This window comes from Acanthisitta chloris, unplaced genomic scaffold, assembly GCF_000695815.1.
Source record: "Acanthisitta chloris isolate BGI_N310 unplaced genomic scaffold, ASM69581v1 scaffold5942, whole genome shotgun sequence".
NCBI classification, from domain to species: domain Eukaryota; kingdom Metazoa; phylum Chordata; class Aves; order Passeriformes; family Acanthisittidae; genus Acanthisitta; species Acanthisitta chloris.
In genome coordinates, this window is record NW_008658700.1 from 19,133 (window position 1) to 39,933 (window position 20,801).

The 20,801-nt window shown below is 39.1% G+C and overlaps 1 protein-coding gene across 1 annotated transcript in view; it reads right to left on the minus strand.

Annotated features, from left to right (window-relative positions):
* Positions 1-5,946: 5,946 nt before the first annotated feature.
* Positions 5,947-20,801, minus strand: part of TRANK1 (tetratricopeptide repeat and ankyrin repeat containing 1) — a gene marked incomplete at both ends in the record, with an annotated part of 28,900 nt that continues 14,045 nt past the window's right edge. The window contains 6 exons of the mRNA XM_009085191.1: positions 5,947-6,044; positions 7,269-7,370; positions 8,961-12,031; positions 13,772-13,917; positions 14,709-14,841; positions 16,395-16,498. Coding sequence (XP_009083439.1) covers positions 5,947-6,044; positions 7,269-7,370; positions 8,961-12,031; positions 13,772-13,917; positions 14,709-14,841; positions 16,395-16,498 — 3,654 coding nt within the window. The remainder of the gene's footprint in view (positions 6,045-7,268; positions 7,371-8,960; positions 12,032-13,771; positions 13,918-14,708; positions 14,842-16,394; positions 16,499-20,801) is intronic.

Below are 20,801 nucleotides of genomic sequence, written 5' to 3' on the forward strand. Positions count from 1 at the left end.
CCAGTCACTTATCAGAGAAGAGGGACTCATCCTGGCCCTTGAAACCAGGCACCACCAACATTGGAGTTGCAAGTCCCCTTTCAAGGTCTGGTGGGTTTTTTTTTTTCACATGGAGGACTAGTATGTTGACACCTGAAGCTCCAATGCATGTAGACCCTTCCTGAATAGGTCTCTCTTTCATCCTCTCTCTGGCCCCAAAAGACCCTGAACAAGGCACTCTCAGCAGCAGCTGCAGTGAATGCTTCTCTAGGCAAATTAAGATCCAATGGCTTGGAGCATCCTCCTGGGAAGGCCAAGTTTGAAACCTGGCCATGTCAGCAGCCTGGATAAGTATTCCAGCCACTTGGCTGTTACATAAGTATTCATCATCACATCCTCCTCCAAGCAAACATTTTTCTGTCTGTTTCCTGGTGAAAGTAAAGCACTCTGATCTATTCTTTTCACAGGGAGATGCAGGTTTCCATGCTTCACACTTCAGACACACTTCTACTCCTGGACTTCCCCAGTCAAAGCTCCAATACAGAGGGTCCAAAACTCACCTGTACTCAGCTCTTTCCTTTCTGAATGTCCGGACTTCCCCAGTCAAAGCTCCAATAGAGAGGGTCCAAAACTCACCAGTACTCAGCTCTTTCCTTTCTGAATGTCTTTTGACATCTGAGAAACCATTTCAGATCACCAGCACATTTCAGCTCAGAACTTTTTTGCTCCCTATCCCATAATGAGGTACCCAACTTTCTCCATAGAAAATAGGCATCTTATCTAGTTCTACTTGAGAGTCCTGTCAAGCTAGTCCATGTTCAAGGGCTCTTCTGCTTTTGGGAACCCTGTCTAAAACTACTAGAAATGTACATTTCCTCAGAAAAAACCCACACTGTATAATGCATGCAGAGTTCTCCAAACTACACATATACTGACTCTGGATGCCACTAATACTGAAGTAACTAAACGCTCAGTGTATCTAAGATGACAAGGCGAGTCAGCAGCAGATCTCCTTGGAGGGCTTTGCTCTAACCTGTTTATTTCTAGGGAAGCAGTTGACTTTTAAACAGCTCAAATGTTCTATCCTTGATTGTTTGAAGGTAAAAACCTCATTCTGTGATTTCATAAAGCATTTTTGGCACAAGACAAGCAAATGCTACAATGAATAGTTCACAGAGAGGCATATAGCACTAAACTGGTGTAATGTAGCTTCAGTGAAGACCTACTCATCCCTTTACAAAAGGGAATTACAAGGATTTACTTCTACAAGACAATGAAAACTACTTTCTGGCATCACTATTATTTATTTGCCTATTTATAATGTTGTAGAGGTAACCTAATTCTGTCAACTTTTCGCTAAAGTTTCAGCACAGGACAGTTTAGAAACCAGTTGATCAGAAGCCCAGTGAATAACTTATAAATGTCTGGAGCACTGATATTATTGAAATCACTAGTAATTGCACCTTTGAACCATGAAACACTATGTGCAGACTAAGCAGAAGTTGGGCTTTAGGTAGGTAAGAATTATTTACCATTTTCTTTCCAAAAGAAATCGGAACTATTTCCACAGATCAGCAGGCACAGAATGGCCATAACAGACTTCAAAGACACTGCAACCCATGCTCTTGCAACAAGGCAGGATCAACAGCAGCAAAGATAACAGTAAGAATACACACTACCTATTCACACACATATACGATGCTCAGATGACAGGCTGAAAACAGTAACAGAAGTCCATGTTAGAAAATGGAAATAAATACTCTAATTCTCAGAGCATTTGTTTGCAATGGCTACTAATCTGAAAACTCAACTGCTTGGGTGTACTGTTTTTGTACTTTCCTAACACATTTGTGAGTCACATGCTAACAGAAAAATGTGCCATAAATCTAGTACCAAGGTGTCTCTGTGTCTTGCTGTGTAAGCGCAGGTGTGAGGGTTTTAATAAAAACTGAATTATAGAACAGTGTGTGTTGGAAGGGACGTTAAGGATCCTCTAGCTCCAGCTCCCCTGCCATGGATGGGGACACCTTCCACTAGACCAGGTTAATTAAAGCCCCATTCAACCTGACCTTGAACACTGCCAGGGATGAGGCATCCACAGCTTCTCTGGGCAACCTGCTGGAGTGCTTCACCACCCTCACAGTGAAGAAATTCTTCCTAATATCTAATCTAAACTTCCATGTCAGTTACAAGCCATTCTTCCTTGTCCTATCATTACATGTCCTTATAAAAATTCCCTCTCCAGCTCTCTTATAGACCCTCTTTAGGTAATGAAAGGGACTCTATGATCTTCCTGGAGCCTTCTCTTCTCGAGGCAGAACAACCCCAACAGTCTGCTTTCATAGGAGACATACTCCAGCTCTCCAGTCATCTTCATGGCCCTATGGACTCATTCCAGCCGGTCCATGTCCTTCCTATGTTGAACAGTAATAATCATTTCACTGAATATAAATATATTACTTTGTCCCTATCATTATTTTAATTGCCACTTTGTAATTGCTAGTTATATTTGTTTTGCCTCTTCTTTTCTGAATTTCACTTTCTAAATACTCCAAGCACAAAGGCAGCAGATCAGTACCAACAGCTTTGGTCCCCATCGTATAAGAAAAGATGCTTCATAATTGGTTTTCAGCAAATACTGTCACAGGAATTGCTGGCAGGAAAACCTTTTCTTGTATTTACAGAGGTAACACAAATTTCTTCCCTCCCATATTTTCACTGAGCACAAAGAAAAAAGACTTCCCTTCAGGAACAACAGCAAATACTTAAAAATGGTGAGTGTTTAAATGATTTGCTGAGTCAGAGTTTGTAACAGCTAACTGTTAGGAAAGTGTTTTGGAATAAAACTGTGGGCAGTATTATGAAACAATACTTTTAAAAGAAATAAAGTAAAAAGATGGAAAGTACGCACCACTCACTACGGACACCTTTGTATTAATATGAGGTTCAAGCAAGCAAGAGATTTTTTTCTCAAGGAGTTTGGAATTCGCAGAAGTGCAGTCTTTTATACCACACCTGTCTTCCAACTACAGCAAATAGCTTGTTCTTCTTTTGCCTTCAGGTGTCAATTTAGTATCACCAGGGAGAGACATTTTAAGTCACCAGATTCTGAGATTTTGAAGCCTTTTCTAAATTCTTTTCAACATGGCTTAGACAGGCAGAAGTGGGTGGATTAGCTCGACAGCCTGCATCCACTACTCAGTTCCAAGGTTTCAGTGCAATATGCATCTCACACATACCAAGGCACCTGTCGTGGCTTTTGAGCCCTTTGAGTCATAGGTGTTAGCTGGTGCCAGAACACTGGGGCTCCACCAGAGGTGAGAAAGATTTAAGAAAGAAAAAAACACACCAAAAAAACCCACAACCCAAGGGTATATCTGGACAAACTGATTTTGTTAATTAAACATGCAAATAGGATTCATGAACTGAGATCACTATGATCTGAAGAGACTGCCATGGAAAAAAAAGGTTCATGTTTATTTATGCATAGTGGCATTGGGGAAAAACTCCTTAAAGCACTGATATTGGACAGGAGATCCAAGTAGATTTCCCATCTCTGCTTGAACATTACTGAAATCTTGGCCAAATATATCTCTGAAACTGTAAGCTCTGAAATTTGAATTGCTATTAATTTTGTCTAGCAGTCAGTATTTCATATGTTATTGAAATAAGTTCCATCTGGGAGTGCTGATTCAAAATCAGAGAATAACCAGTGGATTGCATGCAACCACACCAAGGATCATAAGTGCCTGCACCAAGGAAAGGTACCTGAGATTAAGTTCTTGATGTAACATAACTTCTGATCTTATTTCTTCTTCTTTGTTTTCTCTTTGCTTGGTGTTTAGCAATAATGTTTAAGCTTCTTTTTTTTTCCCCATAAAGAGATCTTTAATCACTAGATCTTTAAAACATGGTCAAAGAAGAAGTATAATCACTAGATCTTTAAAACATGGTCAGCAAGGATGTTAAAATTGCAATTGGCCTTAAAAGGTTTAGATAGCATTTACTGCCACAAATGTAAATAATGAGACTGAGAAACTAATCAGGAAAGTTTCTGCAAAATACATACCATTACAGAAAACAAAGTTAAATAAGTTACATTAGTGATCCAAGTTTCTTAATTCTTCACTTCTATACAGTACAAGTGACTTGCATTACATTTCATCAATGTATGTTTCTAAACTATCTTCTAGATGCTTAAGCAATAAGGCTTCTTTAAGAAGAGGCACTTAGTGAAGAGTCTTCTGGCAGACAACAGCAATTACAATGCAATAGGTAACTACTACTGCTACCCACGCTGCTCCATTCCATAGCAGCATTTCATTTTCACCCATGTGAAATGTCCCATTTCCACAACATTGAGCATAATAACAAGTGACTAAGTTTTGGACAAAAGGTAATTATTGAAACAATTTGTTACGTATACAAAGAGGAATTCTCTTCAAGACAAAATATTCCAACAACTAAATAATACTCTAATTATGTTTAACATGCAAATGCATTAATTAAAAACGTTGCTAAAGGAGACTACATGCCATGGTTTAACCCCAGCCAGCAACTAGGTACCACACAGCTGCTTGCTCACCCTCCACATTCTCAGTGGGATGGGGAGGAGAATCAGTGGGCTGAAATAAGAACAGTTTAATAATTGAAATTAAGTTATATATAGTAATAATAACAATAATAATAATTTTAACAAAAAGGGAGCTAACAAAGAGGGCAGAGTAAAACCGAAACAGAACAAGTGATGCACAACATAATTGATCACCACTGACAACCAGTGTCCAGCCCATCCCCAAGCAGTGATCAGCCCCTTCCAGCCAACTCCTCCCAGTTTATATACAGAGGAGATGTTTTATGCTATGGAATACCCGTTTGGCCAGTTTGGATAAGCTGTCCTGGTTATGTTTCCTCACAGCTTCTTGCACACCTGCTCCCTGGCAGAGCATGAAACACTGAAAAGTCCTTGACATGGGGTAAGCATTGCTCAGCAACAACCAAAACAGTGTGTTATCAACATTATTCTCATCCTAAATTCAAATACACCACACTGTACCAGCTACTAAGAAGAAAATTAACTGTTTCCCAGCTATAACCAGGACACTTCGGTATGATGGACACACTGAAATCCCAGAAGTAAAGCAGCATCAGTATGCACTGGAATTCTGCACCCAATTTACAAATCTCACTCATGCACTCAGTCACATACAGTTTTCAGAAAGCATTCAAAAATAAGACAATATCAAGTGATTTTAAAAATCTTACAGATTTTATAAAAACATTATTATACATTCCAAAACTCCTTTTCCCAATTAAACATTACAAAGGGCTTAAAATGTGTAATATTGTTTTAAAGTAAGATTATCTATTTTTCAATATGTACAGGTAAAAGTCTATATCAAAACTTTATCAATTAAAAGGCAATCCCTAACCTTCATACCTATCTTATCAGAAGTATGTACACAGTCAAAAATGTGTTTAGAGATTACTGTTCTTGTCTACAAAAATAGAAAACAGATACTCACTTAAGTATCTCACCTGAAGACTCAAAAAGTTTTAAACATAACAAGACTCTTAAAATCAGATAATCTATTCTTGTATTTTTCTGAGTATTCCAGCTCAGAATGCTGATGCAGATTAACAAGGAAGAAGAAAAAGAAGACTGAGTGAAAATATACCCTGAGATAAGTCAGAAACATTAACATTTTTTCCTACTTGCTTGTTTTTCTGGCTTTTTCTAACTTTTAAGCTACCACATATGTTTTAAAGAAATTGGTCCTGTCAATTAACAATTTTTAAACAATTTTTAAACAATTTTAATAATTACATTTTCACAACACAGGTAATTAATCTGATACAATACGAGCAATTTCTGACCCCATCCCTCTATTCTTTTTCACAATTTTTTATTCTCAAATCAGAGGATGGAACAGCCATCTGGAATATTTTTTCTAATTATATTTTCCCACATCTTCCTTTTTTTCTTGAGAGTTTCTTATAGGCAAGTTCTTCAAAAGCCATGATTTCATCTTCATCATTTTCCAAGTCTTTATCATGCACAAAGCCTGTATTAAAAACAATAAATTAATGCAGAATGAAAAACCCCAATACTTTTTCCTCTTAATTGTATAACTATGTCATTGCTATCTTATATGCCAGAAATATATTTCACCTGTGTATAATATAATGTATATAATCATGTTTAAAAAGTAGTTATCTTAATATGACAATGAGCTTAAGAGTTCTGCAAGGAAGCAGAGACTGCTAAGCCACTGCTGCACTAGTCATTAATTTTCACACTAAAAATCTGTTTCTATTGCTATTGCCTTTGACTTTTTAAAGAAGTCTGTCTCGCCTCTCTCAAGGTTCAATTTCAGCAGACAATACATTTGATTACTGATTTCAAAGACAGACTGTAATGTTGCTTGTGAGACTATGAGTGTGATCCCATGTAGTGTTATTAGCTATATTTTCCCTGGAATAGGAAGATGTAATACTAGGCTTTATCACAACCAAATTTTCTAAAATAGAGCTACTTTAATGCTTTACATATAGTGCAATTTGTAAGTCCTGTCACTTCATTGTTGCCTAAATATATGTTTAAACACGAACATTCAGGTAGGCACAATGAAGTCTTAAACTTGCCCTTAGAAGTCTGTAATGCATTAATGGATGTTACTGCATTAACGGATGTTACTTTTGGTATGAAGCCAAGAGAAATGGAAACAAAACCAAAAGAAAGCCAACTACATAGAATCTTTTTTTTCCACAGATTTCTTAAAAGCAAGCTAAGAAACAGTTTTGTTAGGAAGCTGGTTTCCAAGAACTTGGATCCACACTGCCCATAAAGGCACTGCTGCATCAGAGTTAAGAAATGGCACTATTTCAACGGTGAAGATGAAGACAGTTTGTCTTCTGCCTCCCCTTTCCCTGGTAAGTTTCTACCCTGAAGACTGCAGTTAAAACCACAGTTAGGATGCAGCTGCATGTGCCTGTGTGCACAAATATACACATCCTTTATGCAGGCTGGGATCCACTGAGGGCTGAGGAGGAGGCTTGCTCTATTCCAGCCAACCTGTAACCAGCTGTGAGGCTCATGGTCTGTTTTAAAGAGCCACTGAGAAAATCTGGTTAGCTCATGTGCCCCTGTTGAAGTGCCCAGTTCTTGGTGCCTCAGAGTAAGTGAATATCCACAAAACTGCTGACTGGGAGAGTGAAGTGACGCTAAGAGACCATTAGTGAATATTGTACTCATGGGGCACAGAAAGCTGTGCCATTTGAAAGCTTACCTTCTTCTTGTATCCTATGAGAGTCCATTTTCTTCAGCCACTTACGAGCCTCATCAATGGTGACAAGCAGTTTGTTGGCATGTGTGGTTATTACTTCTTCAGCTGAAATGGAGCACAATTAACATTCTGTAAGAACACTAGATGAGAAATGGATAGCAACTAAAAGCCAAGCACAAAATGAAGTTACACAGAGCTGTGCTGTGTGACAGCATTGCAAAGCCAGAAGTCACAATCTCCAGTGATCTCACGTGCAGGATAATTCACTAATGGGGATGATATATGTACTATTCCCCATTCCAATCAACATTACCAACACTATCAGAGGAGAAGCTCTCCATCCTTGTGCTGTTTCATTTAAGGTAGCATCTGAAACACCTGAAAACATTCTACTTTATCTTTTTTGGGTATTAAACTTCCTGACTTTCATTATCCCTCTGAAATTATACAAGTCAAAGTAAAACATGGATCTTAAATGTTGCAACTTTTGCTTAACTAGACCATTAATGACTTGAAAAATGCTTGTTATAAAGTGAGGGAAAAGTAATCTCAAAGGCAAATAATCTCTGCACGTATATTTTCACTGAATGGAAGACCAAGGTAGCATTCATCAAGCAATTGTCATGACAAAATCAACTGTTACCTAATTAAGTCTACTACACCTATCTTATTCATCAATATCATGGTTCACTGAGCAGAAAGCCAAGTAAATTATAAGCAAAACTTCATGGACTTCATCCGTATGTAAAAGCTTTCCACTAGGAGTAAAGACAAAGCTTACACATGAAGATCACAACCTCACATTTAGTTACAAATTTAACATATTTCACTGATCAGAGCTGATGAACATATCAAATACTACGTTTGTTCGCTACTGTCAGACTTCACAAGCGAAATGACAACTTGACAGGATTGGTGGATTCCTACAACTGAAGCCAGTAACAATGTTATGATTTAAGTTGTCACTTCCCCAAAGCGAGTACGACAAATAATTTTGCTCCTAGGCCACTCATTCAGTGATTCAATTTTGCTTGCAAAAAATCAGAAGAGAAGAATGCTTTAAGCATACGAGGGGGAAAAACATCTAATAACAAAATATGTATCTCAAGTACCCTAATTTACTGGATTTTATAATACTAGGGTTGCCTTTGAGTACCTGACACCCCACAGAGTTCTAGTTAAGTATCCACTTTTGTTCAGCCCTAGCAAAGTTACAAGCTCAAGGGCAGACTAGTCAGAGATATCCTTACCCAAAGACCCCAAGTACTCCTAACACTCTACCCCTGCATATCCAAATTACTGTGGCTGGCAGAACTAAGTAGGAAACAGTAGAAACAATAAACAAATTAGTAAAGTTTACCTGCTCTAATGTAACAGACTGCTGTAAGACTGTGTACATTCACATAAGACAGCACATCTGATCATGTAGTTAAAATTCACTTTACTGTTTATAACAATTCACCACTATTCACTTTACTTGTACTTTCTGATGTATTATGTTGTGTTTGGAAGAGGTTATAAATCATCTTGCAATATTTTCAGCTGCCTCAGTTCTTCTTTCCCTTGGCTACCTGAAGTACCTGGAAATACCTTTCTCTTGACCACTTTAAGATTTTCAAACGGAGCTTTGTCAGGTCCAGAGGTTTGGCCAAAATGGCATATTAAATTGTTTAAAGAAAACTGAAAAGGTCCTACCTTTAGCCCAGGCTTTTGTCTCATAGATTTCCTGCACTGCATCTGAAATCTTCTTAATATTCTCTTTGATTTTTCTCTGGCGTAAGTTGGAACCTTCTTTATATGCTAAACGGCCTTGGGTGTAAGTCTTTTCTGCAATGGCCTCCACTACTTCCAGTCCATCATGTATCATTGGATCTATTGTTCTTCTGAAAAACTCAGCATAGCATACGTAGGCAACATTATTATTTCTGTGTTCTTCTGTGTTTCTGTGCTCTATGTAAGCCTCACTGGCCACAGAAATTGCATTTCCTTCTGCATGCAACTTTTCTTCTCCACTGATTTCTGTTGGTGTCAGAGGTTCAGAAGTGTCTGCCTCCATGTTTTCTGACTGGCTGAAATAGTTCTCAGAGCTCTGGGTAAATCTAACTCCACAGAGGTCACATTGGGTTTGGTCAATATCTGCTCTTTTGAATATCTTTGATTCCTCTTCTTTCATTGCAGCAGCCTGAGCACTGAAGCAGGCCTTCCTTTTCCACTTCATGCATAGGGAAATAAAGTGGAACACACGATGCACCTGGCGTTGAGCAGATGCTTTCTGCTCTTGCTTCTGTTGCTTGCTGAGTGCGATGACTTCCAGAGGATCCTTTTGGTCCTCTAAGCAATGAACCCTTTCAAGTTCCTTTTCTGGCTCAGCAGCATATTCTGTCTTATCCAAAGAGGTTGTAAATCTGTCAAGGTTTACGGGTTCGTACAGGATGCCCCGTATGGGTGGATGCCCCTGAGTGTACGCAGTGTCCCACTTCCAGCGGCAGTCAACCAAGTGCTCTGCATCTCGCTCTGTCAGCAGCTCTTGCAGACCTGCAGCAATTTCTCTCACATGTGTAGCATCACTCACTTGTTCCACAACTCTTACCAGTCTTTTAGGTACTTTGGAGGGAGTGTCTTTTGTCATTAATTTCAGCATCTCTTTGATAACAGGAAAGTGGTGGCATAAGAGGGATCTATATTTAGAACTCTGCACCTGGTCAGCATTCAGTAGCATCACTAAGCACAGCACTACAGTCCGCTCAGCCTCACCTGAAGTTATGCAGTCGGGATCCTGAAACGCATCCAGAAGGACATTGAAACTTCCATAAACACCACACAAAACTTCTGCTAGATAACAGAGATGAAACCTGAAATTCTGTACAGCTTCATATGTGTCCTTTGGTCTATACTCCTGTATAATAGAAAATGTGTCTTTAAGTTCTTTGTTATGGTCCTTGCTTCGGAACAAAAACTCCCAGTAATGAAGGAGAGCGATGTAACTCTTTGGAAGGCAGAGGGTAATGTTCCTGGACAGACGCATCAAGACAGCACAACAGAGAATATACTGGAATTCCAATAACATCACTGTATTTCCTATGCTTGGAATTAGGTATGTTGTGCATTTCTTGACCAGGACATTCATAAAACGGAAAAAAAATCTTTTACAGTTTTCTGGGTTCTTATGAACATAGAATTGCTCAAGTGAATTTTCAAGAAGTCGAATGAAGCACAAGTGTGTTCCTCCTGCATTTCCAGTATTTTTGTCAGGTAGCAACATACCATGTCTGCCCTTTATTCCTTTAGTCTTTCCTCCTTGGCCTTTACTCTTTGGGGAGCTTTTTGCCTTTGCCAAAGCAAAGTGTAGCTCTTTGTTATAATCATCCTCTTCCTTGAAAAGGAGTTTCTCAAATTCTTCAGGATATCCCGAAGATAAGATAAAAACTTGCATGACACGTAGCCACAAGTCAGTTGATTCTCTTCTGGCTGCAGTGTCTTCTTTATTAAACTTAAGCGTGATATACTTCTTCAACATCACTCTACAAGGTTTGGAAACAATGCTACTGAATTGCAGTATTTCTCTGCATGCCACTGGGTTCTCAGACAGTATTCTCAAATGAAAATGATTAGGAAAAAATAGTTCTATAAGGGCTTTACATGATGCACATTTGTCAAAAGTCAAAATGTCATCAAACATTTTGTACTGATTCAGTAGATCTTTAGGGAAAGTGCATGTGGCTTCCAACAACAGTCCATCTATTGCCACCAGATGCATTTTACACTGAAATATTGTCTTTGCTTCATGGCGTAACAAGGGCCTATGGTAATCCTCACAGGTTTTGTCTTCACATTCCAAACCAGCAATGAACTTCATACAAATATTAGGGTAATGCTTGTTCAGTAACTCATGGGTGATGGAGCACAACCTGCTTAACAAGTGCTGCTTCAAAGCTGATTTTACTTCCTCTGTGCTTACTGAAAAATCACCTTTAGTCTTCCTCTCTTTTAAACTTGGCTTGTCTGACAAAAACTTGAGAATGGGTTCAGCTTCATTTTGAGACACCTGGCAACTGTCACCTGTCGGGACAATCCCAAAATAGGCAAAGCATAACTTAACCATATCTTTCTCTGCGTTGGTGGCTGCCTTCTTCAATCCCCTAACCAGACTCAGAAGAGCCGCTAAGCCACGTGTTGCCATGAAGAGGATCTTCTCGCTAGGAGTGCTGCAGTGAGATAATACAAAGAGAGCTTCAACTGCACCAGCAGAATGATTCAGAGATAGGAACTGAGAGCACGCACTGTGCAGCATTGTGAAGTCTCCCTTCAGAGCTCCCTGCAAAAACACAGCTTCAGCAATGCCAGACTTGTGCCCAGTTTGTTCACAAAGTTCACGTGCTTCTCTTAGGATGACCTCTATGTCCACCTGGTATGATTCTGAACAGCGAGTCACATGGGTACGTGCTGCAGCAAGCAAACATGATGCACGAAACTCTTTTATAGCTGTGAGGTTAGCTGCTTCCAGAGGAAACCCATGTTGTTTCATTAACTTTGCAGCTTCCTCCTCTCGACCTTCCCGTTTCAGTAAGTCTGCCGTTTGGTGCAAGCATCCACGAGACTTCAGAAACTCAAGCTGATCCTCTATATCAAGTTTTGAGAGAACTTGCATCATTTCCCCAGTTCTGTTCATACTTAAATACTTTGCAGCTGCTTCCAAATATAACTGATTCGCTGTACATGAGAGTCTGGAAACCATTTGTCCTTTCATATTCAACATCTCTTCATATCTGTAATAACAGACAGATCAATTTACTACCACAGATGACTGATCTAAACAGAAAACAACTTCATTTTTAAAAAGCCCCTGAAACATTAAACAAATAGCTGCCCCCAGAAGTCCTTTCTTCAAAAAGACCAACTATTTCATGTGATATGTCTGTTATGCAGAAACCAATCACATCATCTTACAAGATCTACAGAAAGAAATTAGTTACAATATAAGACTGTCTGAAGCAAGATCGTTAAAACTTCTGGTACAAACAAGATTACAAGGTTTACAGCATTAGTGAAGCATTCCCCATGCTGTCAAATCAATGACAAAATTATTTTAATCACATTTTTACACAGAACCATAGCATCATAGAATTTAGGGATTGGAATGGACCTTACAGATCCAACTCCCCACTGCCCTGGGCAGGGACACCTCCTCACTAGATCAGGCTGCTCAAGGCCTCATCCAGCCAGGGTCAGGGCAGCCACCACGTCCCTGGGCAACCTGTTCCCATGTCTCACCACCCTTATAGCAAAAAATGTTTTTCTAATATCTAACCTAAACTTCACCTCCTTCAGTTTGAACCCATTTCCTCTTGTCCTATCACTGCAGTTCCTAACAAAGAGTCCCTCTCCATCTCCCCTGTCAGCCCTTCAGATATTGAAAAGTTGCTATGAGGTCTCCATGCAGTCTTCTCTTCTCCACGCTGAAGAATATTAAATACTACAGACTTACATATTAAAGTAAGCCAAAATATAGAAACCAGAATTAAATAAATATGAATATCAATTAATTCTCCACAGACCAATATGGATACTATTCTGCAAAATTTACTTAACTGGTCAGTTTAGAGAACTCTTTCCATTCTGTCATATGTATCTGCATATACTTTGCTGCTTGCTGAGTGCCTGAGCAAAGCACCTGGTTACATCTTTCGTAACATGCACTTTAAAACCTTCAGTTATTAATTAGTATTGGCTGATGTAATATTTTTAAGGTATCCTTTTAAGGTATCCGCTAAGCCAGTTTTGCAAAAGTACTCTCTACTGCATGCTGAGAATGAGTAATTGTTTTGTGCTGAGTGAGTAAATTATCATTAGCCTTTCATTATGATCTTGCTCATGATAAACACAGGGGCACAGATTTTTAGGCTGATAAATTACCTACACTGATAAGTTTGCATGAATGATTTGGGGAGGCTGATTTCAAAAATCATTATTTGGTAAGGTAAGCTTTAATTGGCCAAAAAACAGCTGCCATTACTAAAGCACATAACAAAGGAAGGTGTGTAAACTGTAGGCCTTGCTAGAATTTTAATTGGTTTATATGTTCTTTCAAAATCCTCAATCAATTTAGGTGTAATGAAAAGTGTGGTTAATAGTCATTTATGCAAGAATGTGCTACTTCAGTCTTAAAGGAGAAATAGTTAATGCTTCTATTAATTTTTTTTGTCATATTTACTATAAGAACTTAGTTCAGAGGACTGGCTGAAGGAGAATTTGCATGATTAGTACTACAGACTGTAAAAAATTCCCAGGAAAATTAAGTTTATCACTGCTCCAGCTGTGAACGCAGTAGAATGCTTTCACCATACTGTCATTACCCAAGTGAGAATTCTGACAGTGAAATTAACTTTATATAAAACAAAGTCACCAGCCTAAACTCTTGTGAAAATTTTTAGGTGAGTCAGCTGTATTATGTTGAATTTGGAAATGGAAAAGGGAATTAAATTCCAATACCATCTTGGAACACACACCTTTCAACTGCTTTTGCTGCTTCTTCATAGAGCTCTTCCCGACAATACATTTTAATGGCCAGATCAAACTCCTCAACTTGTTCATAACATTCAGATGCTTCTTTGTAGCAACGGCTTTTCTGATAGCAAACTGCAGCATCTTTCATCTGCAATGCAGAAGTCGGTAATGAAACTGAAGTACACTAAACAGTCAAAAGTACATGAACAGAATAAAACTAGTAACTCCATTTCATAGAGAAGCACACTTTAATAAGATGTAATTAAAGTATCTGAGTGTAATCGAATAAATATTAAAGTAACCATCATTAAAACTGAACAGATTTAGAAAAAAAACTTCAAAATATTTGTATCTGAAAAAACAATGTAAAATTAAAGGTATTATACAGGATTTTCAAAATATTTTTCATCCACCCAGCTCTGCCTGTTAGAAGACACCACAAACTCCTATTGACTTACAAATGTCTCAGAATTAACAGGACTAAATTAAACCAGTTATGGATGCAGAATGGGAACCCTAACCTTGTATCTTAACTTCAGATATTTGGGAACAAAAATACCCTTTACATTCTTTTAGTGGAAATGCACTGCAAGTAAAAAATGTAAAATATTATTAGTACACTACTTAACCCTTGCAGGTTTCTAGGTTCTATTAAGCAACAGCTTAAGTTTCATGAAATCAGGCATTAATTAACTTTCAGCTGCAAACGACTGATGATGATATTTGAGGACAGACAAAGAAACCTACTCAGCATAATGCATCACTGTCCTCCTCATTCCTCTTCTACCTGTTCTCTGACAGATACTTCCTTGGTGAGCGTGTTTAGTTCAGCTACCACCATGTCACAGAACAATACTATTATTTTATTAGTATGAGGGGAAAAAAAAGCTGTAGGGAATGGAAAATGGTAAGGAGAGGATAGTTTAGAGGATTTAATACCTTTCCTAACTTTTTACACAGTTCTGCACATAGCCGGAACTCCTTTGACTGAAGCAGACATTTTAGTGATAGTTTTGGTTCTCCACATTCCAAGTAAGTTTTAGCCAATGTCATATATTCCATCTGTTTTTCCCTGTAGAAAGTAAGAGAAAATTAATGCTTACATCCAAATGAAGTTTAGGATCACATGATCTGTCATCGAATCCAACCACATTGACATCATGTATTATTCTTCATACATAACCTGATGAAGTATTACCTTACAATTAATTATATTTTGACTTGACACTGTTCTGTTCAGGAGTCTGTTCCAGAATCTAAGTGGTCTGGCAGTAAAAAGATTTTTCATGGTTTTTTAAACTGACATATAACGCTGTGCTTTTCTGATGCTTCTCTTTCCTAGCTTGCTTTGTTCCTTCCTTTCTGCTGTTTAGCCCCAATGTCATTAAAGACAATGATCAAATGTGTTCTCAGCCTTTGTGGTGTGTAACTTAAGCCCAGCCTTTCTGGCATCACCACTGCATGACCTATCTTGAATTCATAATTCTCAGGCTTGGAGGAACAGAATTGTTCAGAGCATTTCATATCATAGAGCACATGGGAATCTTACTTAAGCTTTGTGTACACCAGCATTAATACCTCTACTAAAAAAATAGAAAGCCACTTTCACAGCTTCATTATTATATATGTTCTGTCAACTCAACATATCCTAATATGCCCAATTCCTTCTCCTCAGGTTTTATCCAGTTGACAAGCACCACAGCTTACAGTGAACTGAAAAATGTTTTATCAGCCCATCAACAAATTATTTATGATGATGAAATTTTACTAGTATCTTTATACTTCTAGCCAGGGCAACTAATATAAAGGAGGTAATTAAAAAAAGCTAAAACCTTGATTAACTCCAATAATAACATTTCTTCTGACCTTCTTTCTTCGTGCTAGCTTCCTCTGATCTAGTTGTTCCTTATCCACTCAGCTATCACTGCTAGTTTTTGGCCTTCTCAGCATGAACAGGACTTAACTCAGTAAGGTCTAGAGTTCTCTCCACTAAGTTTTTTCTTATATTGTTTGAGACCAGAACCAAACACTTTTCCAGCCTCTTCAGGAAACTGCAAACTCTCTCCCCTGTCAAATCCTTGAGCTATTTTACCCAGCTGACAGCATGAACTAAGTGATTCATCTAAAAATCTGTTCCTTTAAAACTGCCCTTTGGTTCAGATCTAGTTCTTCTTCCTTAGCTTAAATTGACTCTAACAGTAATTTTACCCTAAAGCTCACTTTTTGCTAGCAGCTTCTCTTCCCCAATGTACATCACCATTCCTTCTTCTTTGTTAAGTGAATATGCATTGGGATTACCTGAAGTTGAACACTGCTGATGGCATATGTTCTTCTATCTATATCTGAGAACACAGAGCCTCTTGATGTAATGCAAATCCTGTTGTTTTTCTCTCCCTTTCAAGGGCCACCTAAGGGAGCAGTGCCCCAGATCCTGATGGTGCTGTGCTAGACTTTCCAGTTTCTTAAATCTCTTTTGCCACCCACAAAGATGTGAAGGCACCTCACTTGCATCGTTCTCCGATGTCTGCCGTCTGGTCCAACAACTGTGGTGGGAATCTTCCCCTCCACACACTCATGAGGTCTAGCACCACAGAATTACACTCGCTCACCTGCACTGACACTTACCTAGGGCTGATTTTCTTTGCGTGCACTTTGAGAACAGCATCATGTGCCAGGGCCAGTTTTGACTTCTCAGCTGCTCCTCCCTTTTGGTAACATTTGGCTGCCACCTGGGGTGAAATCATACAGAGCATTCACAGATGTGCATCCAGCTCATGGTTTATCACATAAAAGCAATACTTAAATTTTACAGTCACTGTAATGGAAAGCAGAAAGACTGGCAGGATGCCTGGAAGAAGGAAAAGGTAAAACATTGCAGTATATTTGTAAGACAAAAAGAAAAGCTTTAAAGTCAGTCCACATGTGACTATCACAATTCGAATTTTAATTAGAATGTTTTACATAGAAGTAGCAAAAGCAGAATTCCTGGCAGGCTGATAGAATAAATAGCATATGCAAACACAGAAGTAGCAAAAGCAGAATTCCTGGTAGGCTGATAGAATAAATAGCATATGCAATTTGAATGATACCTTAAACCATGAACTGGTAAGTCACTAGGCATCTACCACATAAATTCTAATAATAAGTGAGGAAAACCAACGTGTGCAAAGTTAAATTGGAAAGCATGGATCATTTATTCATGCTTTTATCATACCAGGCCCTTTCTGTGATAAGCTAAACTGAAACACCAGGAGTTACCATGCTCCCAGCAAGGTTTGCTTCTTGTCACACTGCTTATTGTGCAAAACCATGATTTCTTTATTCTATCCATTAATTTAGTATTTGATTCTGCTTGGAAATTGCACATTGCAAGCCACTCTTAGAACTGCCACATTCACTAGATAATTTTTCTTAACACAGCAATGACAAGCAAAGATCAGGGTCATAAAGAAAACCCATAAGATAGCCAATACATTTCAGATTTCAAGATGAATTTCCTTTAGGTGTGTATTTTTTTTTAATTTAAACTCTTTTCTGTTCATTTAGGAAATTGTATTTTTTTTCCAAGGGGAGATAAAGACTGTCTGTATAGCAGCACTTTTTTATTTTTTGCCTTGTTCTAAATATCTATTGGCCTTTTAAAAATTATATGTTGCTATCAGCAAGAAAAGGAAGCTTTCCTTCAGCCATGGCCAAAAAACTATACAAAATTTTGTTTCATAAAAATCACAGAATATCTCAAGTTGAAAAGGGACTCATAAGGATCACAGAGTCCAACTTGCTGCTCCTTATAGTACTACCTAAACCACATGACTAAGAATGTCATCCAGACACTCCTTGAACTCTGAATTCATGACTTGGTGCCATGAACACTTCCCTGGGGAGCCTGTTCCAGTGACAGATCACTGTCGGTGAAGAACCTTCTCCATTGTCCAGTTAAAACTTCCTCTGATGCAACTTCACTCCATTTCCTTGTGTCCTATCACTAATCACCAGATAGAGGTGATCAGCACTTCCCTCTCTGATGTCCCCCTTTAGCAAGCCATACACTGTGATGAGGTCACCCCTCAGCCTTCTCTTCTCCAAGCTGAACAAGCCTAGTGACCTTAACTGCTTCTCTTAAAGTCTTGCCCTGCCTGTTCCAAGATCACTGTCGGTGAAGAACCTTCTCCATTGTCCAGTTAAAACTTCCTCTGATGCAACTTCACTCCATTTCCTTGTGTCCTATCACTAATCACCAGATAGAGGTGATCAGCACTTCCCTCTCTGATGTCCCCCTTTAGCAAGCCATACACTGTGATGAGGTCACCCCTCAGCCTTCTCTTCTCCAAGCTGAACAAGCCTAGATCACTGTCGGTGAAGAACCTTCTCCATTGTCCAGTTAAAACTTCCTCTGATGCAACTTCACTCCATTTCCTTGTGTCCTATCACTAATCACCAGATAGAGGTGATCAGCACTTCCCTCTCTGATGTCCCCCTTTAGCAAGCCATACACTGTGATGAGGTCACCCCTCAGCCTTCTCTTCTCCAAGCTGAACAAGCCTAGTGACCTTAACTGCTTCTCTTAAGTCTTGCCCTCTAGAACAGCCCATAGTCAACACAGGTGGGCTGGAACTAGATGATCCTTAAGGTCCCTTCCGAACCAAACCCTTCTATGATTCTATGACTTTTCACCATTTTGGTCACCATCCTCTGGACATACTTTAATAGTCTGATGTTGTTCTTATTTTGTGATGCCCAAAACTGCACACAGTGCTCAAGGCGAGGCTGCAGCACTTCAGAGTAGAGCAGAACAATGACCTCCTTCAACCAGCTGGCAGTGCTGTGCTTGGTGCACTCAGGACACGGTTGGTCCTTTTGGCTAGCAGGGCACACTGTTGGCTCATATTCAACTTACCAACCCAGACTCCCAGATCTCTTTTCACAGGGCTGCTCTCCAGTGTCTCATTCCCCAATTTGAATGTATAACCAGGATTACTCCATCCCAGGTGTAAAATCTGGCACTTGTTCTTGTTAACTTTCATATTGTTGGTGATTGCCCAGCTCTCTAGTCTGTCCAGACCTCTCTGTAATGCCTCTCTACCCTCAAGGGAGTCCATAGTTCCTCCCAGTTTAGTACCATTGGCAAAGTTAATTAATGCACATCCAATTCACATGTCCAGATCATTCATGAACACATTAAAGAGCACTGGGCCTTAAACTGAGCCCTGGGGAATCCAACTAGTGACTGGCCACTAGCTTGATATAACACCATTTACCATAACTCTTTTAGCCTTACTTGTCCATAAATGTATTATGGACTTGTCTACCAGTGTGCAGGACATTTCATCTAGAAGGATACTGTGAGAAATAGTATTAAAATCCTTGCTAAAACCAAAATACACCACAGCTACTGGTTTCTCTTGGTCAACTAGATAGGTGACCTTGTTATAAAAGGAAATTAAGTTGGTGAAGTAGGACTTTCTCTTAGTGAACTCATGCTGGCTATGAGTAATGACTTGTTTCCCAAGTGCTATTTTCAATAACTCCAAGAATAACCTTCTCCACAATTTCACCAAGAACCAAAGTGAGACTAACAGGCCTGTAATTACCAAGGTCTTCTTGAAAACTGGGATAACATTTGCCAGCTTCCAGTCAACCAGGACCTCTCCAGACTCTCAAGACCTTTGAAAAATGATGGAGAGAGGTCCTGCAATAAAATCAACCAGCTCATTCAAGTACCCGAGAATGAATCCCATGGGGCCCCACAGATTTATGTGCATCCAGCTGCAGCAGCAAGTCTCAAAAATCTTCAGAGTCAGCTGGAAGTTCATCATCCCCCTAGTCACAGTCTTCCAACAGATCATCAGCAATAAAGACAGAGGAGAAGGAATTAAACATCTCTGCTTTGCCTATGTCCCTGTTTGTGAGGTGAATGACCTCATCAAGTAATGGACCAACGTTATATCCAATCCTCCTTTTGCTCTTAATGTGTTTTTAAAAGTGCTTTTCATTGTCTTTCACAGTGCTGGACAGCTTGAACTCTAATCAAGCTTTAGCCACATGAATTTTCTCCCTACAATGACAAACATTATCTCTGTTTTTCTCTCCTTGGTTGCAATGTCCATACACTTTCCCTTTCTGCTTAAGTTCTAGAAGATCCCTGTGCAGCCAAGCTGGACTCTGCCCCACTTATTTGACTTCTTACACTTTGAAATTGCCTGCTCCTGTGCTCTTAAGAAATGGCTTTTAAAAAGTGCTTAGCATTCATGGACCCCAAGATCTGCAAAAGCAAATTGTCAAGGGACCTCACCAATTAGCTCCTTTAGCAGCCCAAAACCTGCTCTCCCCATATTCAGGGTTAAAGTTTTGCTGGCAGTTGTTCTCCTATAGCCAACAATTTGAAACTCAGTTGCTTACAGGCCACTGTGACCAAGACAGACATAAATCACCACTTTACCCAGGAGAACTTCTTTGTTGACAAACAACAGATGTAAGAAGGCACCTTTCCTTAGGACCTGCACCAAGAAGTTATCTTCAGTCTGCTCCAGAAATTTCCTGGACTTGTTTGCACCTACTGTATGAAATACCCCTTGAGGTCTGGAAGTTAAAATCACCCATAAGGACAAGAGTAGTTGATCTAGAGATACCTCTTAACTCCCTGTAGAATAATTCATTGGTGATGTTGTCCTGGCTGAGTTCTGCTTCCATTCCAGTAACTGTCAACCCATATCCTGATTGTATTAACTATCATTTTAGGACACAAAAGACTGTAAAATCTCCATGTACTTTAAACAGGAGGGAAATGAAACCATCATTTTACTACCCAAATCAATATACTTCCAAGAAATGCTTTCAATTTCCTACAGCAAATGTGCAATGATATTGTTAAGCATGTAGTTTAGATTCACACATTCCAGTCAAATCCGGTTGTTGCTAATAATTGTTTTCTTGAATGCCTTTCATTTGTGTGCATTAAAATGTTTTTCCCTCATCAGACTGCACATTTCTGAGTGAATTTAAGATCACAGACAATAGGCTTGCTCTTCCTGC